This window comes from Primulina tabacum, chromosome 10 (genome assembly GCF_025594145.1).
Source record: "Primulina tabacum isolate GXHZ01 chromosome 10, ASM2559414v2, whole genome shotgun sequence".
Classification (NCBI taxonomy): domain Eukaryota; kingdom Viridiplantae; phylum Streptophyta; class Magnoliopsida; order Lamiales; family Gesneriaceae; genus Primulina; species Primulina tabacum.
In genome coordinates, this window is record NC_134559.1 from 5,610,289 (window position 1) to 5,636,861 (window position 26,573).

General features: G+C 35.6%; 3 protein-coding genes and 1 pseudogene across 5 annotated transcripts; 2 read left to right on the plus strand and 2 right to left on the minus strand.

The window, feature by feature from the left end:
- Positions 1-25: 25 nt before the first annotated feature.
- LOC142505166 (DNA gyrase subunit B, chloroplastic/mitochondrial-like) lies at positions 26-8,785 on the plus strand. 2 transcript variants are annotated; one of them, XM_075618022.1, is made up of 21 exons: positions 26-313; positions 944-1,082; positions 1,181-1,261; positions 1,365-1,478; positions 1,564-1,620; positions 2,148-2,249; positions 3,481-3,631; positions 3,761-3,837; positions 4,197-4,307; positions 5,031-5,101; positions 5,287-5,428; positions 5,509-5,607; positions 5,739-5,867; positions 6,008-6,122; positions 6,403-6,470; positions 6,737-6,850; positions 6,958-7,074; positions 7,712-7,765; positions 7,886-7,991; positions 8,067-8,197; positions 8,430-8,785. In XM_075618022.1, exons 1-21 carry the CDS (start codon positions 162-164, stop codon positions 8,496-8,498), a joined length of 2,199 nt encoding a protein of 732 aa, XP_075474137.1. In that variant the 5' UTR covers positions 26-161; the 3' UTR covers positions 8,499-8,785. The 2 variants fall into 2 exon arrangements, with proteins under 2 accessions (XP_075474137.1, XP_075474136.1); XM_075618021.1 differs by having other exon boundaries at positions 27-313; positions 938-1,082.
- Positions 8,786-10,158: 1,373 nt separating this feature from the next.
- On the minus strand, positions 10,159-13,948 carry LOC142505314 (pentatricopeptide repeat-containing protein At1g80270, mitochondrial-like; annotated as a pseudogene).
- A 762-nt stretch (positions 13,949-14,710) lies between these two features.
- On the plus strand, positions 14,711-19,862 carry LOC142505242 (rhomboid-like protein 20). The gene is made up of 8 exons (XM_075618137.1): positions 14,711-14,981; positions 15,071-15,171; positions 15,938-16,078; positions 17,251-17,317; positions 17,635-17,786; positions 17,933-18,034; positions 18,698-18,823; positions 19,371-19,862. The coding sequence occupies exons 1-8, from the start codon at positions 14,957-14,959 to the stop codon at positions 19,542-19,544; spliced, it is 888 nt and encodes a 295-aa protein (XP_075474252.1). The 5' UTR covers positions 14,711-14,956; the 3' UTR covers positions 19,545-19,862.
- A 152-nt stretch (positions 19,863-20,014) lies between these two features.
- Positions 20,015-25,586, minus strand: LOC142505241 (CDPK-related kinase 1-like). 2 transcript variants are annotated; one of them, XM_075618134.1, is made up of 11 exons: positions 24,502-25,586; positions 23,772-23,902; positions 23,512-23,553; positions 23,317-23,425; positions 22,920-22,998; positions 22,542-22,838; positions 22,263-22,375; positions 21,438-21,545; positions 21,299-21,361; positions 21,040-21,207; positions 20,015-20,695 (listed from the first exon to the last, which is right to left on the minus strand). In XM_075618134.1, exons 1-11 carry the CDS (start codon positions 24,991-24,993, stop codon positions 20,558-20,560), a joined length of 1,740 nt encoding a protein of 579 aa, XP_075474249.1. In that variant the 5' UTR covers positions 24,994-25,586; the 3' UTR covers positions 20,015-20,557. The 2 variants fall into 2 exon arrangements, with proteins under 2 accessions (XP_075474249.1, XP_075474251.1); XM_075618136.1 differs by having other exon boundaries at positions 25,461-25,581.
- Positions 25,587-26,573: the final 987 nt, after the last annotated feature.

Here is a 26,573-nt window from a genome sequence, read left to right on the forward strand (position 1 = left end):
ATATATCTGAAATTGTAATTATTTTCGGGCATTGATGCCGAGGTTTACAAGTTTGCACCTTTATCTTCGCCCGCTCTTCTATACCTCAGAACCAAGCACCATCATTCTCCCGATACGACATTTTTAAGAAGGAAGGAAAAAGGGCGAAGGGTTTTACGTTAATGGCTCTGCTACTGAGGCCAAACTTATCTGCGAAACGCATGGCCTCACGTTTCTTGTGTTCTTCTTTCATTCACACTCTGAACTTCGATGGTAAATGTAGTATCACTGTTTCTTCAACTCTTGCACGACCCTCTGTACTTCATATCAGCAGGTGAATCATTTTCCATTTCTTGAATATCATGTTGGGGTGTATCGATTTTTTGAGCTAGTTTCTATTGCGGGTTTCCCTGGAAAATATTGGAGAAACGAAATACGTGTTGGGTTGTGCAGCGTGTGTGTGTGCCTGTTCATTATTTTAGGTGCTGTACATAAATTTTATTTGATGTATAAGTGTTTTTAAGCACCCATTTGCTTAAGGCAGCGCTTTCAAGCGAAAGACGCTTATAATCTTCAAGGACTATGGGAATACCAAGTTTAAGTTTTACTAATATTTATCCTTGGAAACTTATGGGACAACGTTAGAGTACCAGGGTTCTGTATTTTAGTTGTCAATTTTATGAAAGTTTCAGAATTTTAACAGGATTAGCGGCTTTCCATCTACGCTGTAAGTTGTCCTCGTTTTGGTTTTCGTTAACTGGAATTAGAAACTGAATCGTAACCTAGTTTTAAGTAATTGCGCGGGGGTATGCATTTTTATCGAACACCAATGGTGTAACTATGTAGAAATGTGCGACTTCGAGCATTAGGGTGTGGAAAAGTTTTCTTTTAACTTTTTCTTGATTCTATTTCATGTGTTATTGTTTGTTATCTTTGTTTACGGTCTTGTTTGTTTCAGGGTGAGTGATAATTTGAGAGGTGTTTCGAGTAAGCATTTTCCATGGAATATAGTGTCCCCCAGAGCATTCATGTCATCAAGTATCAGCACTGAGGCTTTTCTTGAGAGTAAAGTTTCAAAAGAATATGGGTCAGAGCAGATTCAGGTGAATTACATAGATGAATATGTATCCTCGCTGCGCTATTTTTTACCTGAGCGTGTCTATACAGAATCAGTGCTTCTGATTAAACTTTTTCTGTCAAGGTATTAGAAGGGTTAGACCCCGTGAGGAAACGGCCTGGCATGTACATTGGAAGCACCGGCTTCCGTGGGCTGCATCATTTGGTTTATTTCTCTCTTTTTTCTTGCAATATACATTCTTGTGATGTGCTAAGCGGATGATTGCCGGAATTATGTCAGTAATTTGTTGATCTTACTTCTTTTTAAGGTTTATGAAATCTTGGATAATGCCATTGATGAGGCTCAAGCAGGATTTGCTTCAAAGGTTGATGTTGTTCTATTGGCGGACAATTCCGTGAGCATCACTGATAATGGGCGTGGGGTGAGTTGCCATGGTATTTTTGGAAATTGTAACTTTGTTGGGTTGTGTGAACTTATCTTTACCTCCTTACTCTTGTGCATTACAGATTCCAACCGACTTGCATCCAGCCACAAGAAAATCTTCTTTGGAGACAGTCTTGACGGTATTCTCTAATCTCTTGTAATATCAGTTCCGAGTATCAGTTTCAGGTTAACTAATAACAGCTGATAATAGGATAAAAGAGTACAGGGTTTGGGTTGTACTCTTGTCCAAGTTTCAGAATTTCTTAATAGTACAAGATTTATTCTTGTTTCACATGTGGATGTGAATGAATCATCTGGACTTGACAATGTCAGTTTCTATAGTTCTTCTGTAAGATATTTCTTTGTGTATTTTGTAATCAACGGAACGGTACCAGCGAAGGAAGCAGATTTTCGGTTTCCCCCCAATACTCCCATGTTCACATTGATTTACCGTGGAAAAACTTTGTGTTGAAGCGAATGGGAATGAATGCTATATTGAGTTATTTATATATGCTATTGTTTCAGGGGTCATGTTTTGCACCTTGCGTGTTTGTTGTTTCATTGTTGAATTTAAATTGATGACAATGCTTATTGAAAACAAAAACAATGGGATAGTATCTTTGCCATAGCTTGCAATTCATTCATTCTTTAAAAATTATCACTACAGGTTTTGCATGCTGGAGGCAAGTTTGGTGGTACAAGTAGTGGTTACAGCGTTTCCGGCGGATTGCATGGTGTAGGTCTATCAGTCGTTAATGCATTGTCAGAGGTATTCATCTCGGATTCATCAGATCTCAACATTGTGGACATTTTTCTTCAGGCAGATAATGGATCTGGTTGTCCATGCTATTTGGAATCTTTTACTTTTCCAATAATCTTGAAGTCTTTCTGACAGTTATATTAACCTGAATTGTGTCACGTAGGTGATTAGTCTCCAGTTATCTGCCTTTTGTTTTTGCTAAATAAGTGCACCTACATAATAGAATGAATGACTTGGTTGAACTTGTTTGATGAAAAGATATATGAGAGGAAAAGGTAAAAGGACTAAAATATCACTGAGAAAAAAAATCTAAAGTAGGAATGATGAGAAAATATTTACGGCGACCACCCATGTCGTCTATTCTCAAAATTTGTGAAGGATGGAACCTTGTTCGCATCATGTGCAATTTCTTGAAAATTAATTGTGATCTCTATGAAATGATTCTCTTTTATATTGCACTACGGTATAGTCTCATTGCCTGTAGTTATATCATCATAATAAGATAGATGTTGCAGTGGTGTCAATACTCACCAGTATTGCCACTCTTCCGCATTTCCCAGTTTGAGATACTTGGTTTGTCAGAAGATTGATTTTGTTTCATGTTGGTTTTTAGTGATATTTTTCTTAATTTATTGCCATACTATAAATCGACTAATGTATTTAGATGCTATTCAGCTACCCGTGTGATTTTGGCCTACCATGTAATCTCTCCTAACATAATTTCTTGAAAATTAGTTGTAGTGTAAGGTTAGCCATTATCAGCGGTAAATTTTTAGTGCTAATGTTTTTGTTCTTTTGTAAATCATCTGAAACTTTTAGAAATTAAATGTTCCTCTGTAAGCAAAACATAGATCATGTATAGCTCAGCTTCAATAATCTCAAGTCCTCCATGTATGGTGTTTTTCAATAAGTAAAATTAAAGCTTCCATAAAAAGGGAAAGAACTGAAGCAGTGAAGCTAGTTCTAACATTTTTTACATATTGAATGTGGTTCATGCCACGTCATTCATATTCAGTGAAAGGTAGAAAGCAATCAGCTCAAAGATGAAGTGACCTTTGAACTGGGTCAAACTTCCATCTATTCAAAAAATATTTTTATCTTTTCATCTATTGAAATTTGAATAAGACTATGCCAGCGGATATTCTTCAGTGTTGGAGACACCTAATAGAGGTCAGAGGATGATATTGGCCTTGAATTTAGCCTAATTTGGTTCTCCTTTTCTGGCATTTACCTATGACAGAAACTGGAAGTTACAGTCTGGCGCGATGGAAAGGAGTACAAGCAGAAATATTCTCATGGAAGGCCTTTGACAAAATTAATCTCGCGTGAACTCCCTGCTGATTCAAAGGACCTCCAAGGGACGCGCATCCATTTTTGGCCAGACAAAGAAGGTCATTTTTCTTTCTTTTGAGTCATTTTGTTTGGTGTGACTGATAACTCGTTGTTTATAAATGTTTTCCATCGATTGCATTTCAAATCCTTGTATAATTGACCTTCAACTGGTGTATTTTTCTGTTCAGTATTCACAACCACAATTGAAATCGACCACAACACAATATCTGGAAGAATCAGGGAGCTTGCTTTTCTTAATCCTGAGGTAGAACGCTAGCATTGGTCGGTGGTTGTGCTTAATTTCTGTCATTGTTATTGAAATTTACAATCACCTGTTTTCTATATATCCTTGTAGCCTTTAGTTATAGAGCCCTCGTGTAGCTTTTTATGGTTACCTTCTGTAGGTTGAGTCTGTGCTGTGTATTTGTGTGATTCATGCTAGTCTAGTTTAAAAATATGAAATGAAGAGGACTTAATTTGTTTTTGTTGTTTTGAGGAAATTTTTTAACTATTTCCTTTTAAACATTCGTTATTCCAAATCAAACCCTCTGATAACTTCCATTTACTGAGAACATGGTGATCTAGCACAGGTGAATAGATAGCTGATTCTTTTTTGAACTGAAGGTTAAAATAACACTCGAGAAGGAGGATGCAGACCACGATAAGAGACTGTATAGTGAGTACAGCTATGCTGGAGGATTAACTGAGTATGTAAAGTGGCTTAATGCTGATAAGGTATGATCGGTGTTTGTATAGCTCTTGTTTTCAATGGCGGCGGCTTAGCAATATTAAAGTCTCTGAATGATACTTCTGTGATAGCTGATACCTTTTTCCCTAGCTGTCTTTCAGTGAAGCCGCATTTTTCCACAAAGAGAGACAAGAAAAGTTGCTAAATTGTTGTCTCTTTCTCAATTAATATGCTCTTAGCAAACCATTTTGTTTATTTCTATTTCCTCCATGAAGATAATCAAATTTATTCTTATTCTTTAAACTATATCTTGCTGAAACACATTGATGAAATTATTCTGTAATACATGACCTGTATACTTTGTTTAAAAAGGTAGATTTCAGCTGTGTTGGGGTTAGAGATTTGGTTGTTTTTTCAACTTTGCGTTGTTTTCACTTGTGTACATATTTAGTAGATTGTGAGTTGTGACTAATCCGCTGCCAAATAAGCTTGTGAACCACTAATTTCGTCATGGAATTTAAATTTCATGGTTGGAAAGAAAACTTTAAGGATTCATTGAGATAGAAAAAGTATATCGGTAATGACTTCTTCCTAGGCATCATGACAAACCAACACCCCTGGAAACTACTTTGACCATTGGAAGTCGTTAATTATATGTTTTCTGAGAATTGTTATATGTTAAAAGTCATTTTACTTTATCAACCTCCTTGCCTCTATAATTCCACCGAATTATTTTGTTCTGCAAAATGACGTAATCTTCTTTTATTCAGAGACCTCTTCATGATGTTGTGGGATTCAACAAAGAAGCAGATGGAGTCTCAATCAATGTGGCTCTTCAATGGTATAAGATCTTAATATTTCGCTTCCTATTTTGTTGCCTTCTTTTCTTATCCTTTGTTGGATGCACACATGCTACCTTGATGCAATATATGTTAGATGGTATAGATACTATAATATAAAGAGAGTAATGCGAGATGCTCGTATCTTCCTGAAGCAGAAAGTTGTTGGATATCTTGATTTACACAGGTGTTCAGATTCGTATTCAGACACAGTGTTAGGATATGCTAACAGCATAAGGACCGTGGATGGTGGTACTCACATTGATGGAGTGAAAACTTCATTGACTAGAACACTCAACAACCTAGGGAAGAAGTCAAAACTCATCAAGGTACCATTGAAAGTTTTTTAAAAAAATTCTTTTATACTCCTATGTTCTTAATATTTTTCTGGAGACCTCTCACTTTCCAGGACAAAGAGATTAATCTAAGTGGCGAGCACGTAAGAGAGGGACTGACTTGTGTGATCTCCATCAAAGTTCCAAATCCCGAATTCGAAGGACAAACTAAGGTACAAGTTATGTAGTGTATATAATTGTTTAAATAGTTTTCTGGGAAGAAGAACCCTAACGATGTTCCGAGTTCCTTGTTAAATGCGATATGCTAACAATTTCTTTGGCAATATCTCTTTGATTTTAAAAGACAAGATTAGGAAACCCAGAAGTGAGGAGAGTTGTTGATTATTCAATTCAAGAATATCTTACTGAGTACTTGGAGTTACATCCCGATGTCCTTGATGCGATTCTCTCAAAGTCCCTCAATGCTCTCAAGGTACATTGGGCATCAATTATGATGTTTATTGCATTTACAAAGCTCAAAAATTTTGATTTTTCTTGCTTGAGTGATCTTCATTTTGTTCGTATCTGTTCTTAGAATGCTTCATATGATTCCTGTACATTTTTTATTTATAGGCAGCTCAAGCAGCAAAGAGGGCAAGGGAATTGGTGAGGCAAAAAAGTGTGTTGAAGTCATCGTCCCTTCCTGGAAAGCTTGCTGATTGTTCAGCTACTGATCCTGAAGAATCTGGTTTGATTACTTCTTCTTGTTATAAACTAATTCTTAATTTTGAAAAACAGATCGAAGAAGAAATTCATCTCTACATTCTGAATAGCACGCAAACACTTAAAGGTTACCTGTGGCAATACATGTTATATATCCTTTCAGTCTCTCTTCTCCTTGTTCCTCCTCTTCTCTTTAGAATACCCCTAAAGGGCATTTCTGATATTTCTTACTAATTTTCCATCCGAATATAATGTGTCAACAAATCTACTAATGTGAATATTCATCCAGTTCCTTAAATTGTCAGAAATATTCATTGTGGAGGGAGATTCAGCTGGTGGGAGTGCTAAACAAGGTCGTGATCGACGGTTTCAGGTTAAAATTTTGGATGAAATTAGTGTACACATTCTTTCTATCCACGATGTTGTTTGTATCCTGCAAAATTGAAGGACCTAGAAATCTATATTAAGAAGTTCCAAACATAGCAGGTTTTTAGTCCACTTATTTTCTTTATTATCGATGTTTGGAATATGGAACTGATAATTGTCTAGCAAAAAACTTCAAATTGTGCCTACAGTTTCCCAAAACTAATAAATTCTTACCGTGATATGAAGAACCTGCTATATGTCAACATGTTACAGGCTGTGCTTCCTTTAAGGGGTAAAATTTTGAACATTGAACGAAAGGATGAAGCTGCCATGTACAAAAGTGAAGAGATTCAAAATCTTATTCTTGCCCTGGGACTTGGAGTTAAGGTGTCATTCTTTCATTCTCACTCTTGTGGCCAAATAGTTCCACTGAATATCTTTTACCTTTTGTTTTGCCTTTTGGTTTTTGCTCAAGTGGGTGTTTTTGTTTACAGGGCGAAGAATTCAAGAAGGATTCCCTCCGTTACCACAAGATCATAATTTTAACAGATGCTGATGTTGATGGTGCTCACATTAGAACACTGTTGTTGACTTTCTTCTTTAGATACCAGGTATGCTAAGTGGAACTCAAACCTACGACTGAGCTATCATTTTTCTTGATTATAGTTCATCATCAGTCACAAAAAAATTTACTATTATTAGACCCCCTTCCAAAAACTCCCAGCATATGAGAACATTTGTGTCTGACATATATCTGACCCAGCGGGTTAATTTCGAAACCCATACCCAATTTATTTGATTAAATTGGTCTTAAGTTGTTATTTTTATTTCAATGTTTTTGGTTTCTTACTAATGTGCAAGCAACATCCACACATATTTTGGATATCCACTGGTGTCTGGCTTATATACAAGAGATGCGGAAATATACCACTTTTTTTGGGTCATTTCCCAAGTGCCCGAATGTTGTGAAAAATGGTTGCAAAATTTGATTACAAAAATGAGCGACATTTTGGGATACATGCCGATAGCTTCCCCTGTGGTATGCTATTGCACTCCTGAGAATATGAAAATAATGAACTTGGTCTCGATTTTTATAAATTTTGTGGGAAGTTTTGGGACACATGCGGATAGCTGCCCCTGTGGTAATGCTAATGCACTCCAGAGAACGAGAAAATAATGAACTTGGTCGTGATTTTTATAAATTTTATGGGAAAGTTTAGTTTACATGCCGAGTTTAACTGCTTGCAGAGAGCTTTATTTGACGAGGGTTGCATTTATGTTGGTGTTCCTCCTCTGTTTAAGGTATCTGTCAAGACATTTTCTTGTTAACTATGTTACTAATGATGTCAGTCGAGCTGGCCAAGTTTCAATCTTACTGATATCAGTTGGATATCAATCTTCTTTGTTGCATGACTTGTTCAGGTCGAGAGGGGCAAACATGCATACTACTGTTATGATGATGCAGAACTTAAAGAACTTCAGAGTTCTTTTCCGGCAAATGCATCATATAACATACAGCGGTTCAAAGGTAAAAGCTTTCCTTTTGGAAATTTTGTGTCAGCAAATGAATTTGTGATGGATGAGTATGACTAGTAAAATGCAGGGTTGGGAGAGATGATGCCTTTACAGCTTTGGGAAACGACATTGGATCCTGAAACTCGGCTTCTGAAGCAATTAAGAGTAGAGGACGCAGCAGAAGCCAACATTGTCTTCTCTTCTCTCATGGGAGCCCGAGTAAGTAAACAGTAACTTCGTTTCTTTTTCTGGTGTCCATTTTCTTCTTGTTTCCTTTTCAACGGTGTTCGATTCATTGTCTATTTTAAGTATATGTTGATGCTGCAATTCGTACCGCAAACATATCTGAAGATCTAATAGAAACAGGAAAGCTAGTCGACTAGCCACGAGTTCAAAAATAAGTGCAGAATCCTTAACATGTATGCTTATCATGAATTTGTGCTTGTTTCAGGTGGATACCAGAAAGGAACTTATTCAGAAATCTGCAAGCATTTTCAATCTTGATAAACTCGACATATGAATCTGTTTTATGAAAGCTTTTTATACTTCGTATTCGGCACGACCAAGACAATTCACGGGGGTTTGTTGCCGCATACGAGCTTAAGAAGCCAGACCTTTCACGAGTAGATAAAATTGGTGCTATATACAGAAGGATATCTATTACAAAAGTTCGTTTTTGGAAACTAATGCTCGTATCGAGGAGGTTGGTGTCCTAAAAACGTGTAACATGGTTGCTCTTACTCGGATGCAATCAAAATTGTACCTTGAATATTTTTAAGCGTTAGTGATATATTTCTTCTTTTTTCACTCCGACTCTGTTTTGGCCATGAGAATGGCGACTTCAACATTTAACTTTTAGCATTACAAATAATATCGGTATCATCCTAACATTGGTCAACACTATCACTCAAGAATCTGTACGAGTTGCACTATGATTCTGTATAATCCTCCTCCAATTCAAGATTTGCACATGCCGCTTATGGGTTTGCATTCTGGCCAGGCATCGAGTCTCAAGCACCTCAAGTGGTATGCTACCGCACTCTGTTGAATCCAAAACTTATATTAGAGAAGGCTTGTGCCTGTGTGTCTCACTTGTTTTGCCTTCGGTTGGGAGCTAAAGACCAGTTGTCTGATGTTTGTTCACATGGAAGACCTGCTTAAATCACTTGAACTGCGAAAAGGAACAAGAAAATTGCCACTATGCTTTAAGATGAAAATAAGAAAGGTGACATCAAGTGCAAATATAACCACCTTAATACTGTATATTCTTTTGACGCACATTTCAGTACGTCCGCTCCCAAATAGATGTCAAGTTTAGATATCCACAGGAGTTGTGATAATATACACAAATTCGGAGAGATTTCTGGTGTGAGATCCACAATTGGCCAATTAATGTGTTCTAGTTTTTTTTTAGTGTTGTGTTCTAGTTTTTTTTTTTTTTTTTTTGGGTTTTTCCTCGCCTTTTTCTTTATTCGAACATGTATTTTATCTATGCATGTCATTAAATTTTCGGTATTATGTCCATATTTAAACCGTTATAGCCATTAATTCAAATACAACTGAAATAAATTTCAAATATATAGATTTAGAATTTTATTTGGTTATAAATATAAATTCAAATTGTTATTTAAGAATTTGATTTGACTTTAAGAATAATATTGTTTAATATTTGAAATTTTTTTATTATTAATTATTTGTTAAATTACCTTGGTTACTAATCATATTTATGTAAATACTCCTATACCATTTACCTATACAGAAGAATTTTTTTAAAAAAAAATATGAAAAGAAGAATATTATTTTTATTAATATAGTTTTAAGAAATGGAAAAAATAAAAATAAAGTTCACCATAAGAAAATGGAGAAAAAGTAACCGAACGATGGAAGATTTTATGAATACGTAATACAAATTTAATATTAAAAATTATTTATCTTATTCAAATTCCAAAATATATACAAATTTAATATTAAAAATTATTTTTCTTTTTCAAATTTTATGAAATCCTTCGATTTTTTTCATTTCCAAATCCCATCAAGTATATGTCCAGTTAGAAATTCCATGTTTCCAAAATACTTAAAAATGACATTTATAGTTGCTGTCATTACGAGTTAAAAAGAAGCATTTTTCTAGTTCAACTTCGTCAGTAAATTTATCATGTTCCTATAATGTAAGTATATAATTGAATTGAATACAATCATTATCTTTAATCATGAGAAAAATTCGAAGCAAAACAGCAAGAATATAACTTTCAATCCAAAAATTAACTACCACAGTAGTCTACAAGCCAGTACAGACCCAAGAATCACAACCGTAAAATATGCTTATTCCAGCAACGCGGATAGCGTCGACTTTTGAACTTTGCTAGCTCGGTCCAACTGCATGGCCAATGCTTTGTTAGGGAAAACATTATCGGCCTTCATCCTCTCGCGGAACCCATAAGCTGGAGCTTTGGCTTTTGTGTAAGCCTGAAGAAGTGAATAATATTGGGTGAGCCCTGGGACATACCCAGCCCGTTTCATCTTTAGGAAGAGCTTCTCAGCATTGTGTACGTCACCTTTCTTCGCATACCCATCCATGATCGCGAAATAGGAAGTAAAGAGGGGCCTGCCCCTTTTCTGACTAACAACCTTTTCTAGAATAGAGTCTGCTTTCTCAACTTCTCCAGCTCCAACATAAAGCTTCACGAGAGCATCCCAAGTGAGCGGCCCAATGGTGCAACCAGTTTCTCCCATTCGCTTCACGAGTTCCTTCCCCTTCGCCAGCATCTTATGATTTGCATACACCCTTAGGAGAGCAGAAAAATGCTGTGAGGTGGGTCTCTTGGCTTTTTCCAACATTTTATCAAAAGCTGCTTCAGCATTATCGATTTTCTTCAGCTGTCCCCAAGCTTCAATGGCTGCCACACACTGATCAAAATTTGGATTGGATTCACAAACTTTCCAGATTCTCCCAACTTCGTCCTCCCTTCCAAGGGAAGCATAAATTGGGAGCAACCATCGAGAAACCCATGGATTTTCCTTTATAGTGTCTCCTTCAATTTCTTTCAATATCGTCTCAGCCTTATCTTTTAAATCTGCAGTGACATAGTGCCGTGCAATGGATGCCAAAAGTTGAGTACTAGCTTTCACACCTTCAGCTTTCATGGTCTGAACAACTTGTTCCATTCCAGAAATATCTCTAGACTGCCCTTTCACATCAATCAAAACCTGGTAAGTAAAATGAGATGGCTTGATGTTTTCTTTCTCCATTAACAGTAGAACATCAGCAATTTTCTTCTTATCAGTTTTCTTGTATAGAAGTAGCAACTGATTGCAAGAAAAGCAGGTAATAGGTAATCCTAAACTCTTCATTTTATTGAATAAATCCTCAGTTTTCTTCGTATTCAGCAGATAAACAGAGTTCGCCAGCAGAGTACGATAGACTAATTCACCTTGATAAGAGTCAGGAATCTGCTCAATGTATGTCTCTGCATTTTGAAGACCGCGTACTTTGGCAATTAGATCAACGCGAGAAGCATAATTACTCTCAATGAAATCAATATGCTTAGATGACTCCAGCCATTCTGACAGCTGCAGTGTAGGACAGTAAAAATGAGTGTCATACTGAATCTACTCTATTCCAATAAATGCATATATATGCATCATTCACGCTTAAGGGTGTAAATCAATCGATCTCATGTTTAAGGTTGTTGAGATAAAAACAAAGAACCTCAAACTTCTGTTCCAGTACACAAGCTTAGCTTGGGTTCACAAAGCCTTTAATAAACATATTTGCAAACTCAGACCACACAGAAGTTGAGCTCGTGCATACTTTCATGAGCTTTACATATAAAATTAATGATAATTTTATTTTGTGATAATTCATAGAGGTTGAGCTCGAAAATCCTAAGCTCAAGAAGAGCCAGCTATGGTCACCTCATATCCCTACTACAAGTGAAGGACCCTTCTTCCCTTTAATATGGAATAATCTACTGTACAACACTATTAGAATGGTGCCACCAAATAATTGTTGCTATTGTTAGATAACAAGATTGCATAGAAGGATAAAAGTAATGAGTATGATCAAAGTGCAATGAAATATTATAAAAACCACCTGCAAGGCCCTGACGAACAGTCGCCGTTTCCGAAGTTCAATCATGCATAAAGAGACATCTGCTTGGGTCACTTTGTTTCCTTCTTTAACCCATTTATCCAAAATCTCGCTTATCGATGAGGCAGTGGCTAGGATGACTCTAGTCATTGCTGAAGTAGCTCTCTTTTTGGTAGATTTTGTTTCTCCAACACCAGTCTCACTACGTAAAACCTCCAACTCCTTTTGCATGTCATCTGCATCTACCTCTTCCGATAGCTCCGACTCAGAGGTTGGCCCATCACTGTTCTCATCACCAGATACAGTTTCTTGAACCAGAACATGAGGAGTTTCGAGATCAGAAAAACCATCTTCCAAGTTCGTCGCCATCCTCTGTATTACACTTTGGACCAGTTTGAGAAGAAAAAGTACGAATTTCTGTATACGACTTAGAAGTAGAAGTGTTGTAGAATCTTGCAGTAGATAGAAACCCATCTAATAACTTTTCTTGAGGTTCAGCAAAACCAGAATAACAATTTTCCAAATGTCGAGTTGAGTTTTCTGATGTCACGCAGCAAATTTGAGAGACTCCATAACTTAATCCTCTATTTCTATAGCAAGAACATATATATCAATAAAATGACCTCGAAAACAATATAACCCATTTTACCATGCAAAAACTAACATCACAAAAGTTTCCTTAACTGTAACAAACACATAGACAAAATATATTCCACTGTTCTTAAATATTCACCACCACAGTTTCCAGAAGTTCACTAAACATTAAAACCCATCTTTGGGGCCCAACAATTTTTTCTTCAAAAACAAAACAGAGAAGTGGTTCAGATAAAGATGGTTCTTCATTTATATCACTGATTACAGTTATCCAAAGAAAAATCCCTAATTGTCTCATTGGCAAAGACACATACCCTACGGAATTTACAAAAGAGTAAAGTAAATTAAAATTCTGATATGAGTAATAACAAAAGGGATAAAAGATAACCAACAAGCAACATCTATTTCAGGTTATTCCAAGAATTCCTCATTAAAAAAAAAAAAACTCTCAATATAAATTCAATTGTCACCGGATTAGTCAAAACCATAATCCAAAGACCACAGATCAGAACACAGAATATGACGAATATAATACTGGTGGAAAAACCCCTTTTTTTGTTCAACTGTTAAGAGTATAGAACTTTATCAGATCAATTTGACACCTAATTACTTATTAAGCACGCACTTCCACACATAATTTCTCAGAAAATTGATGAAATACTTGCATTATGGCATGCCACAACATGTAGCGCTGACAATGACAAAGAGAAGCTGAAAGCAGGCACATACGTATCGCGAAATGTGGGGCTAATGATAATCAATCTCCAGCACAGAGATATCATCGCCAGTATAGACATAAAAGCAAACCAGAACATTTATCCCAAAAAAAAATTTAAATTCTCTCCGATTTCTTTCACTCACTGACTGAAACACAGATTGCTGCAATGCTTGCAGCTCAAACCCAAAAAACAATTCCCCCACATAACTAGCATAAAGTGCAAGCATGGCAAGAAACAAAAATAAACATAAATAAGTAGGTAGTTATGATTTTTTCCTTCACTCAAGATTTCAAGTTCCCATGAATAAAGAAAGCACAGTACTGTAAAAAAATTAAAAATTTCTGCAATCCCACGCAACAGTGGCGCAGATAAAGAACAATTACTTGAGACAAATAGAAGCTCTGCGGAGTGTCCACATGCCGATTGTCGAATTACTTGATCGATCTCTCAATGTCAATTCTAGAAATATGAAAGAGTGAGAATGAACTAGCTAAGTTGAAATAAAGTGCAGGCCAGAACCCACCGATAAGCCCTAGCTAAAGCCTTCGGGGGGCCCTTTGCGAAATTACTGGGTACCAATTTCTAATTTCTCTGGTCTCCCTTAATATGTTAATAATGCCAAAGTGGTCCCTATAGTTTGTAAAATTCTAAGATGACCTAATGAAAATGAAATCACGAAAACTAAGTTATAATGTATACTGTGAGATCTTTATCTACGGATTAATTCTACCGATATTTACAATAAAAATTAATACTCTTAGCATAAAAAATAATATTTTTTCATGGATAACCCAAATAAGATATCTGTCTAACAAAATATGACTCTTAAAACCGTCTCACACAAAATTTTACCTTATATTAATATACATTTCTTGGAATAACAGAGAGATATCACCTAATATAAAGAAAAATCAGGCATTGTTATTAAATATATATTAATTTAAAATTTTGGAATCTTCTTTAAAAATACAATAAAATTTACTCATGAAATATAGAAATTTGTAATCAACACTCGTGTGGTACATCGACATAAATCTATCTCAATAGATAATAAACGCGAATTTAAATCCACGCTAAAACAAAAACTAGAAGTTGAAAATTATCATCAACTCCGATTTTATGAGGTAACATCAATTTTTATAAGTAATAAAATACGCTCAAATATGTATTATTTAAAATCCTATAATATTACATGTGTTGAAGTTTTTTTTTTAAGAAAATAAATTATATGTTGAAGTTTTTAATAATATGTATATTGATAAGAATTCATAGGATACAATGATATATTTATTTTGAAAAATTATCCCAAAAAAATACAAAATCAATTTTGCTCGAGAAGAATCATTATTGGCCAGCCCGAACTCGTAAACGGGTCGACCCGAATTGTTTTTCCAATCATCGATAAAGTACAGACGACTAGGAGACGAGAAGGTTGGGGAGGACGATACTGAAGGGGAAGAATTGGAGAAAAGGGCCGAACAAAGATCGGCAAGCATACAGGTAATGATTGGCATGATTACATAATTTTTGTAGGTATATTAGACAAATTTGGAGAGGGTCGACTTTTGGCTGAAAATGAACGGCGGCCCATCGGGTTTCAGTACGTTTCCCCCCCTCGTTTTTTTTTTTTTGAGCATTTTTTGATTCGATTTTCATAGTTGGTATGATTTATTATTATTTTTTTTGAAGACAATGCGCCACTGACAAGGACGACGGTGATAGCTACTGTTCTTTTCACAATTATATTTGGGATCCAAAGTCGTCACAGAAACCTCGCATTGTCTTACCAGGTTTCGATTCGTTTTGTGGCTTTAGGGTTTTTCCCCCCTTTTTAAAGTGCATTCTAGGGTTTTCAGCTTAGGTGGGTTTTTTTATTTGAATTTTTTTATGGGTTTCCTTGTTGACCTTTTCCATTTTTTGGTATTTTTCTAATTTTATCTTTACGATTGAACGGCATCTGATTATTGTAGATTATTTATTGCAAAATTTTTATGATATTTCCTTACTTCTTAGTCATGCTGGAGTCTGGACTGCAGATTTTGGAATTTAGACCCCTCTGATATTTCGCTGTTATGCACCAAGTAATAATCGGTATAACTTGGGTCGTGTATAATGTCGCTCCAGCTGCCAAAATCACTTTGATATTTCCCCTTTTGAGGCTCATGCTCAGATCTGCCACTTTTTAGTTACAGGATTGTTCTTATTTAATAAAAGAGAATAGTCTCTAAATATTGTTGCCATGAGGTGTCATTGTTGATTTTTTCTCGTGCATATTTTTCATAGAACTGAACCAGCTCCTGGAATACCCGTGCACATCCATTCGTGATGCACCTTAAATAAGCGCGTCTCAAATCTTCATTTGCTTATTTGTGATATCAAATATTTTGTATATGTCTGGTCACTGATATATTCCTAGAGGCCGAAATATTTACCGTGTTAGAGCATTAGAAGCAAGTTGCATTGTTGTGTTCTTGTTACATAATTTCTAGTTATTAATCAGTTTGTCGCTATGCCTGCATATTTTTTGTTGACTCTATTTTTTCCCTCCTGGGGCAGGATATTTTTAAGAAACTTCAAATATGGAAGCTGATAGTTTCGGTTTTTGGCTTCTCATCCACGCCGGAGCTAGTTTTTGGAATTTATCTGCTGTATTACTTCCGTGTGTTTGAGAGGCAGATAGGATCTAATAAATATTCTGTAAGTTTTTGTTCAAGGTCAAGTTCTATGTAGGAGATATTATTGGTTTATTGAGCTGTCAAGCATCTTAAACAACTTGTACTCTTGCTGTATATGTGATTCACTTTACAAATCTTGTAATATGTTATGCTGGAGCAATTTTTGTCCATTAATTGGTCCATATATTCTAGATTCTACAAATATAATCTTACCAGGGCTATTCATTTATGCATATTAGCAATATTTGGTGCATGTTGTTCATAGAGTTTAATATAATAAGTGTAATTTTATATACGATATATGCTTTTGTATAGTGTAATTTTGTTGGGGTAGTTTCTGTTTAAATTTGTGTTTGAATTTTTATTTATTTTTTCCTAGTAAAAGTATAATAGTGTGGGGAAGGAAAACTTTGGGAAAGAAAATTTGATGTGCATTAATGACCAAAGTTAGTTGTATGATTATGTTACCTAATAATATAATATAGATATATATAATTATTTTTTAGTAATCTTAAATATTATGAATTGATATGGTATATTATTAGTTGGAGGAAAGCTATATTTTAGAAAATTGAAGAAAATCAAATCAAAATATCAAAGACAACTATTTGTAAGGGTTTTTACAAAGAACAAAGAAAACATGCCAAGAGACCTAGGTAGTTATTTTATATCACCCTTCCTTAATAATATAGTTATTAATATTGTAAAGATATGAATGATATATCTAAATGTCAAATTAGATAGTTGATCCTCGCGAATCCCTTGTCATTTTAGATTTTACTTGTGACTTATGATGATGCATTCAGCTTTCATAGGTTGACTATGTTCAAGCGCAATAGTGATATATTCTCGATGGCCAAGTGTGTGTGGGTGAATGATTACTGTTTTCAGTATACACCTTTAAAATTTTGCCTTGTTAGACTTGGAAGCTTGGTTTTAGCAAAGTGACCTGAACTTCAAGTTTTTACCAATAGCCATGGTGTTTCCTGTTGTTGGCAAATTCAGATTGGTCACTTTCCATGTCATGTATAGGACTAATGATTAATAATATTGTGGCATTTATGCTTGAAAATTTGTCACTTATCTCTAATATATCGATAGACAGCTTTTATCATTATATTAATAGTTGTCGGCATAGCAGCTGTCATCTTTTCATGAAGATGTTAACTTTTATCTGTCCATCTTGTCACACAGGTCTTTGTGTTGTTTTCTACTATAGTGTCTTTAGTTCTTGAAGTCATTGCACAATGGTTACTCAAAGGTATGCTGCAGTTCCCTAAAAAATTGGCTCTTTTTCTCTTTCTTTTGGAATATTCAGGGTTTTCCTTTTGTTTATTGGTTTAGCATTATTTGATTAGCTGGTACTTTACTTCTATTACATAAGTTGTGCATTCAGTATTTCTAAAATTGTTTTTTGTTGTGTCCATTTTTCTGTCTAGAGAATGTTTTTTGTATGGTTCTGCAATTTATTTTTACTTTAATGAAATGACATTTATCTGAATTATGTTTCTTTTTTCTTCTTATGTGTAAATGAGTAGTCTTATTCTAATCCATCGGCTGCTTTTTTTTTCATGGCAGATCCTTCCTTGAATATACTCACGTCAGGACCATATGGCCTTATTTTTTCTTCATTTGTACCTTTCTATTTCGACATTCCAGTGTCAACTCGATTTCGCGTGTTTAGTCTCAACTTTTCTGACAAGACTTTTATATATTTGGCTGGTCTTCAGGTAATTAAACAAATTGTGGATATGGCCTTTGTTTTGATTTGTTTATTATTGTTTTTTGGTTTCTTGAGTTGAGGTACTGGTATATTCATTTTATTTTGTTGCCTTTTTTTATACTTACTATTTATGCTAAATTTGCTATCTTGCAGCTCCTCTTGTCATCGTGGAAAAGATCTATGCTACCAGGGATCTGTGGTATTATAGCAGGTTCCTTGTACCGCTCAAATGTGTTCCATACACGTAGAATAAAGGTAGTGCCTAATTTATGCTTTCACTTTATGGCCGGCCACTTCAGCTTACATTTTCCTCAATAAGAATTGGCATCCTTGTTCCGTGAAGAACATGTTAAATGGGCTTTCAAAATTGCTAGCATGGTGAAAACAATGAGATTGAAACATCGCATAACTATTGACTGGTGTAATATGATGTTAATGGTGGTTGATTTGAAATTCAGATATGGTTGACAAAATAATATGTAGGTAAGGTCCGTTCAAGGTTTATGATTTAAATGAAATGTCTAAGATTGTTCTGTGACTATGGTTTTCATTTGCTTAAGATGCATGGCCTTTTCAACTTTACACCTTAACAGGTATTCAAGTTTTTTCATATGTACTATTATGCAACTTGATTTACATTTTAATAGTTTAATCTATTTCATCGATTCTTTTTATATACTGTCTGGCAAGTTAAATGTTCAAACATCGCATACCTGACTAGTTCACTGAGAGTAATGCCCTGTACTTGCAATTTCTGAGGCTGAATAACTAGGGAACTTAGGCCTCTATATATAATTATTCTCTTTTGTTGTCCTGTGAAATACTTTTAGGCCTTGGCGTCAAGTTAGCAAGTCTATACCGAAAGTTCATGTACCAGATGAATCTATGCCTGACTAGCTTCTGCAATTTCCATTTCAGTTACCAGATTTTGTTGCTTACTTCTTCTCAAGACTCTCTTGGCCATCTATTGGAAACACAACCCCCACGGTATCACCTAGGAACATTCTGGGAAATGCACCATCGTCCGATTCTCGCCAGATGCAGGCAAGTTTTTTTACAAATTTGGATGAATTTCCCCACGTTACACTCTTTACATTGTTTGTCTTGCGCTGAAGACGTTTAACATCAAGCTATAGATTGAAGGATTTGATTTGGATGGAGGAACTTATTAGACAAAAGTATTTGAAACTTGAAACTAAAAAGACGTTAATATAATGGGCGCATTTGAATTTTATTACATTTCTTCATGTAAGAGGTAAAATTTAGAGAGTATGAATTCAAAACTACCCCATATAATAAGCATTCAAACAATTGTGAATTTGAAATGTATAGCTTTTAAGTTATTGATGTCAAATAACTAAGTACAAAAGCAACCTAAATGTCTCAAGTTAACTTTTATCTAGTGCAACACAGTCGATTTTGTATATATAAAAAAAAAGAGTCAATTATGAATTCATGGATCTCTTGTTTCTTGTGCATGCGAGTGTATAACCCCTGTATAAATTGCTATTCCATGTGGCACACAAAGAATCTAATTCTATTGTGGCTGTTCATACCGTGTTGAGCAACCTTTTTGTTTCTTTGGCTTCAGGGAAATTATCCAGCTCCTGCTCCCGCGTCATCCATGTTGGAACCACCCGAGGACTCCATTGTTACACTGGTTTCAATGGGATTCGAAAGGAACTCAGCAAGGCAAGCTCTAATACGTGCTAGGAACGACGTTAATGCAGCAACCAACATCCTTCTCGACCCACACACAAGTTGAGCAGCCAAGTAGTTTTGACATTAGAAAACTGGAAGTCGGTTCAACGTAAAAGATGGATATCCTCTAAACTCGGCTTTGAATTGCGAGGCTCTTTCCAAAGTGTGATCATCTTTCTTGAGAAACAGTCGAGACCCGGCAATTATTTTTTCTCCATCAGGGTTCGCTATGGTCTTTTGTTTAGACAATTAAGCATATACTTCTAATGTAGAGACCCGAGGTTGTGTACAGATGCTTGTGATACGCGTTTGTTTAGGTGTTATCGATTCGACTCTTCAACCAGGCCCTTCCAGAGAATGCATGAAAGCATCCATTCAGTCATTTTCCCGGGATTTCTGTCCACCAGAAAACGGGATTTCTGTCCACCAGAAAACTTCATACTGATTCCTCTCAACGAGATAGAATTTTACTGTCGAGTGACTTGTACGGTTATGACTCCTTTGAGTTTTAAAGTAAATAAATCACAACAGCGATGTATAACTTATCATCTTCATGTAAGAAACATAAAATAGTTGTGACATGTAAATAACAGGATGGAAAATTTATCACATGTTTTTCACACACATCCAAGTGGCTGGGGTAAATCGTCAATATCATTCAAATGTCTAAAAAATTCTGTCACATGTTTTCTGTATAAAAATGATTTTGAGTAGATGAAACTCTCCATTTTAAAAACCTTTTCGCAGGTAATGCGTTATCAAGTGCAAAAATAGAACGGTAGATAAACATTTGCAGCTTTCAGCTGTTTCATGGCCTTAAAAAAACGCATTTTGTGATCTTGTCTCATCTGTACAATCCTCAACTCGATGGCAGCAATATTGGAAGAGACAAAATACAAAGAACAGCTTCGATGTAACATAAGAGTGACCATCATAAAAAACTAGCAGCAGAGCTTTTATCCCAAACTACAAATTCGCTGCGAAAGACTGCAGCTTCAACAAGTCATCACTTGATCGAGAAGACAAATCTTTCTCAAGTAGAATAGCCTGCTATCCAAAAAGGATGGTGACTGTATTTTACACCTTCTGAAATGTACGAGAAGAAACTCCGTGTAGAAGTCTAACGAATCCCAAGAAGCTGAGCTTCCCATCTGTGTGCCTTATCCAATCCTGCAGAACTACATGAATAGGAACAGATGGACTGAGTCCAAGTTCCTATAAAATACCAGATTAGCGGATATAAAATTTAGAGAGTAGACGAAAGAGACGCCATAATGAGGATCTTGAACACGTTTTAACCAATCTAGTATGCCAAGAAAATCTCAAGTCTCTCAAAATCCACACCTTGAGGCTTGAAGGGTAATAAATGATTTTTTCACTTTAGTTATTGATACATGCATGTCGTACCCTTCACAATTTCAATAGCGATACAATCCTACTCCGGCTTCATAAGAAATTATAATCTTAAGCTCCAGGGTACTTGCATTCTGAGAGCTAGTTTTTTTATTTGGAATCTTCTCTAGGGTTTAAGGCCTAATAAAGAGGAGGGAGAGACATACCGTGGCAAGCTCCTCTATCATCATAGGCCGGTTTCCATCTTTCTCAAAGAATTCATAGCCATTACGTGCATTTTGCTCCCAGGTGTTCATTCCTTCCAACTGATGAACACTTATTGCAGCAGCACAGAATTCTTCGAAATCCAACTTTCTATATCGAAGAGAACTCACCTACACAACACATGACGAAACTATACTGCTAAGTTATGAATCATCAAATACTAAAAGAATGTAAAAAAAGACAGATTTCTAAAACTTTTACCAGGTTTACATAGTCGATGACCCGTGAATCTTTCATTGCATCGGTCGAATACTTTGTTATAGCCTGCAGAGTAATTGATTACATTGGCGAAGAAATAAATTAAAACTAAAAGTTGAAAAGAGAGAGCGAGAATGCTGACAGTTTTGAAACACGTTATGGAGATCAGTCCACTTTTGTTTGGCCCTAATAACGTGAACTGCTCTCGTAGATAGGCTAACTGTTGTATACTCAAAGTTCTTGCAAGAGCCTGCCAAATGGTGAATCAGATAGTATGAAGAGTGTGATGAAAACAAGGGGGGACAATTATCTGAAGACAAATAATAGAACATTCATAGATTATAATTCTTTTTGGCAACTTCGGCATCAGGGTAGCGAAGGAAGAATCTATCGAAAATTTATCAACACATTAAGAGATCCTAAATCAAGAACTGCAGATATATATGAATTGGGGAAGGTAGTGACTGATAAAGATTTAGTATCAAGGAATATAGCGATTGTCTGGACATGAACGCATGTGACTGTGATGTAGGCTTAGACGAGAAAACTAATAAAGAGCAAGAACAAGTGCTGCCATAGAATATTAAAATAAAATCAGATCCATAACCATTTACAATGAACTATAAAAACCATTGTGGCATTTCATGGTTCGACAAGAAAAATGCCTTTTAGCGAGCAGAGTGACAGAACAGACCATCATCCATAGCTGAGATAGGCATCTAGCAAGTATGAAATAACCTTTAGTGAGTTGAGTTGACTTCAGTGTTCTCCGTTACATGATTTGCTTAGTTTGGTTTGGTCTTAACTTTCATTATGCATACAGATTATTAGTTCCTCTTGTTGTAGTTCATCACAAGGGAAAGGGAAAAAAGTGATCAGGTAAATGTGTAATGTCATGCAATGCAATAGACCAGGTTAAATTCTTCTTCTAGTATTATTCAGTACTTGACAGCAAAGATATGCATACCCTTAAAGCCGCCTTTCTCAGAGAAGATGAGCATATGTAAGCTTTTACAAGCTTATATATTATCATATCCAAAGTGATCTTCACATCTTGATGACCAACCAGCCATGGATGACCTAGGCACAACAAAAGCATTAGAGCATTCTACAACTTTTATTGATGAACTCGATGAAAAGGTAAGTTAAAGATATCTATATCATTACATTATTAGATGCAAAATTTTGGTGATCATGCTGGGCTACAAACCATAAGTTTTATGATCAACCTTATCCAACTACTTACCAAGAGCCTGAGCAGCAGTTAGTCTTTTACGGTAATCTTTGTTCAATAATCCCTTCACAAAATCTACGGCATCAGAAGACAATGAAGGCCATGGAGCTTCATCAAAACTCGGATCAGCCTTTAGAACAGCTCGGAAGATTCCAGATTCTGTTCTCGACCAGAATGGCCTGCTTCCACAGAGAAGAATATAAGCAATGACACCAATACTCCACATATCAGCCTCCGTTCCATAAGATCTATGCAAAACTTCAGGTGCCACATAGTAAGCACTTCCAACAATATCATTCAGCCTTTCATCTGCCAAATAATATACACTCACTCACACTGACTTCATCATAATAAAAGAGGAGACGGAGAGTAAACAAAACCAGACTGAACCTGGCTTTACATAGTCAGAGAGTCCAAAGTCTATGGCCTTCAAAGGGGAATGCTCATCTTTCGAAGTGAAGAGAAAATTCTAGAGCAGCAAGAGATATCAAGGTCATTAAAAAGAAGCCATTTGGCAGTTAACATTTCGATGAGACAGATCATGTTTTGAAAAAAATATGAAAAAGCATTAATTGTATTTGATGAATTCTAGAGAATAGAGAAGGCTATAAAATCTATTAGTATGATCAATGAGTAAATTCAATGGAAAAATGCATTCTTGACAACAGTTTACCAGACTATCAAGATCATTGTCAAATTTAAAAGAATGAATCTTCAGAGTAATAAATCTTCAGAGTACTCAAAGGAGTGGAACAAAACAGTACAATGGCAGATATCTGTAGCATACCTCAGGCTTTAGATCACGGTGAACTACACCTTGAAGATGGCAATATGCAACCACACTTAAAATCTGCACCAACACACTTTTGGCATCGTCTTCTGAGTACTTGCCACCCCTGCTTCAAACAAATGGGTCATGACTTATGAGACTTCAAAGCAAGATAGCCCATAGTGCGGATAGAATAAGAAATTAAAAGCATACCTAGAAAGTATGTGATCCAGCAACTCTCCTCCTTTGCACAACCTGAAAATGGAATAAAAGAGTTTTACAGGTGAGAAACATGATCTCTAAATATATTGTTTTGTGTAACATGTTAGATCACTCCATGGATATCCGGATTGCATTATTCAAGCCTCTATTCTTATTTAAGAGGTCCCCCCACTTGATTCCTTGGATTTCATGATCAGATTTTGTCATATTTTTAGCTGCTAAGGTTGCAACATTCTATAGTTCAAACTTACTCCATCACCACATAGACATTTTCTTCATCCTCATAAGCATCATAGAATTGCACAAGGTTTTTATGTCCTGTTAGCGCACGTAGTATCTTGATTTCTCTTCTGGCATCCTCTATGGCAATGGCTGTCGCCATCTGCACCAAAATATTATCATATTTCATAATAATAACAGCATGACTAACTTTGCATTTATTCAGTAACAATAAACCAAAAGTGCAGTCAGAACTAAAAATCATGATATGATCTTAAAGAAATCAGCAATGGAGCCAATAAACCACAAGATTCCCGTGTAAAATAGTGGATATACCAGCCAAACAATCTAGTAGGGTTAAAATTAGAAAAAACTCAACTTGAAAATTTATAACAATCACAAACTATTAAAACCATTTCTGGCATTCAAATGAAGACCAATCTCATCAACAGCCACAAACCTAAGCCATAAAATAACTATAAGCTACATACTCGCCCAATGAGATGCTTCATACACTTTACAATTGATTGTAAGATTCATAATATCTCAATCACACACTGAAGATACAGAAAGCAAGGATGTGGTTCACAATAAGCACATTTTTCATATTAAACACAAAAACTAAAACTAACAGAGAGATTAAACAAGATCAGTGACAGATGCAATTCACAATAAGAACATTTTTCACTTTAACAACAAACTACTATGGACTAAGCAAAACCAATTGCATGGTATAAACTCTGAGCTAATAAACAACTGGACCTTCGATTTAGGGATAATTTTAACAGCCACTTCCAGTCCTTTCAAGCTACCCTTCTTTCCCTTAGCTGAACAAGTGTACCCAAAGTGTCCCCTCCCCACCTCTTCACCAAGGTCAAAGTGGCTGGTGAAACTCTTAGAGAACCCAAAATTTTTATCCAACCCAATAATCTCACACTCACTTCCTTCAGGTATAGTAGCTTCATTCGGCTTTATGGAGCCATGCCTTCGAGCCAGCAAAGCTTTAATGTGCTTAGCTGGCGATGGTGGTGGAAATGGGCGCTTAAGAAAGCGCAGAGGAGTTGAAAGGACACTACCGGAATTAGCAGGGGAATCCTTGTAGGTGCTACGAAATGGACTTGGGCTGTAAAACGGGAACGTGGGTGTCTTCCCAGTTGAGGAATTGAGTACAAGATCATTGTTTTCACCCGGATTTATTGGATTTTCAGACAGATTTTGTGGGGTTTCGATGGGTTTTCCATGACAGAGTCCCATGAAATCAAGAACCCAACAACGAAAGGATTCAAGAAAGTAAATATAATAAAGCCAAAAGGAAGTTCGATAATCTTACAACTTGCGATCACAACATACAGTAAAATTTCAATTTCAAACCATTTGATCGAAGAGAAGAGAATTCCAACAAGGTAGGAGGTCGTCGACAGTTGATCCACTATACTAAAACTTTTACAACTTAGAATAACAGTTCAACGAAGACAGTATCTTTAGGCCTTATCAGCAGAGCCCAGAAGGTGGAACAAGCGAATTTTCAATGATCAATGCAAGATTAACTGATTACAGCTGCATAAATGGGAAGAAAAAACATAAGCTATTGGAACCCGAAAAAGCAAGAAACAAGAACAAGAACGGGACCGAGAAAGAGAGCACAAAAGCTAGGAAAGATTCTTAGCAGAGGCTACAAGAAAAGAGAATTGCAGGGGTAAAAGAGAAAGAAACGCCACCACCTTTCTTGTTCTGCTTTTAGTCTTTTACATTCTCCTTTTTTTTCAAATTCTACTTTTTTTCCATTTTATGAACAAATTCAATACTTTATTTTCGTTGAATTTGATTTGGATGACTTGTGGAGAAACACAAACGCTCATGTTTTGTTCGAGGCTGTATTATTAAGCATTAACTGACAATAATGGTAGCGGGGTCAGTTTTTTTTGGATACTTCCAGCCTGTTCTTTGTTGAGAGAGAGGGAGGGAGACTAGTTTCTTGAATTAACAAAAAATTTGTGTGCCATTTGAGCTTTGACCACCTTTCTTGGGGTTTTAAACTTTGAGTTTCTCCTTTGGTAATCCTAAAGAAAATGAATATAATTTCATGAACAAAAGATAATGAATTTATCAGAATACATAGGATGTACTCATGTATAAGTTGCATACAAAGTTTACTTGACATTCATGCATTTCATGATAAACATTTTTCACATATTGTATCGTTTAAATTTAATTAATAAATTGTAACATCGAATGATCTATGCGTCGGATTAATCTACCTCATACCCAGATTATTTTTCAACTTATTATATGAAATTTTAGGTTTTAGATCATCAACATGTGAGTCAATTTTCACTAAAAATACAAAAAACTCGACTAATCTAATCTATATCTATATAAATATATGGATTGAATTGTGATTTTACTCTATTGTCCTCATTAATTAGTTGTCATCATTAAATTTGTATCATTTTTTTTCTCATCTTTAATTGGTTATCTTTGTATTTATTTAATTGACTCTTTCACTCATTTTCATGCATGTACACTTTCTCTTTCACTCACTTTTATATATACATATTTGATCACCTCATTTTTATCATCAAATTGTTGCACAACAGTAAATAATTGTTAACCATCTCAACTTCTTTTTCACTAAAAAAAGAAAAACATTTCCAGTGACATATGTTATAGTACCTATAGTTATTTGTATTCTGAAATTTACAAACACAATCATACTCACGAATTTTACCATCGAATTAATCTTCTGTGAGAAGTGCTTGATGGGCTTAGTTTTAATATTCTGGTTCAATTCTTTGGTGGAATATTGATATGATAGATTCATGTTTCATTTCACA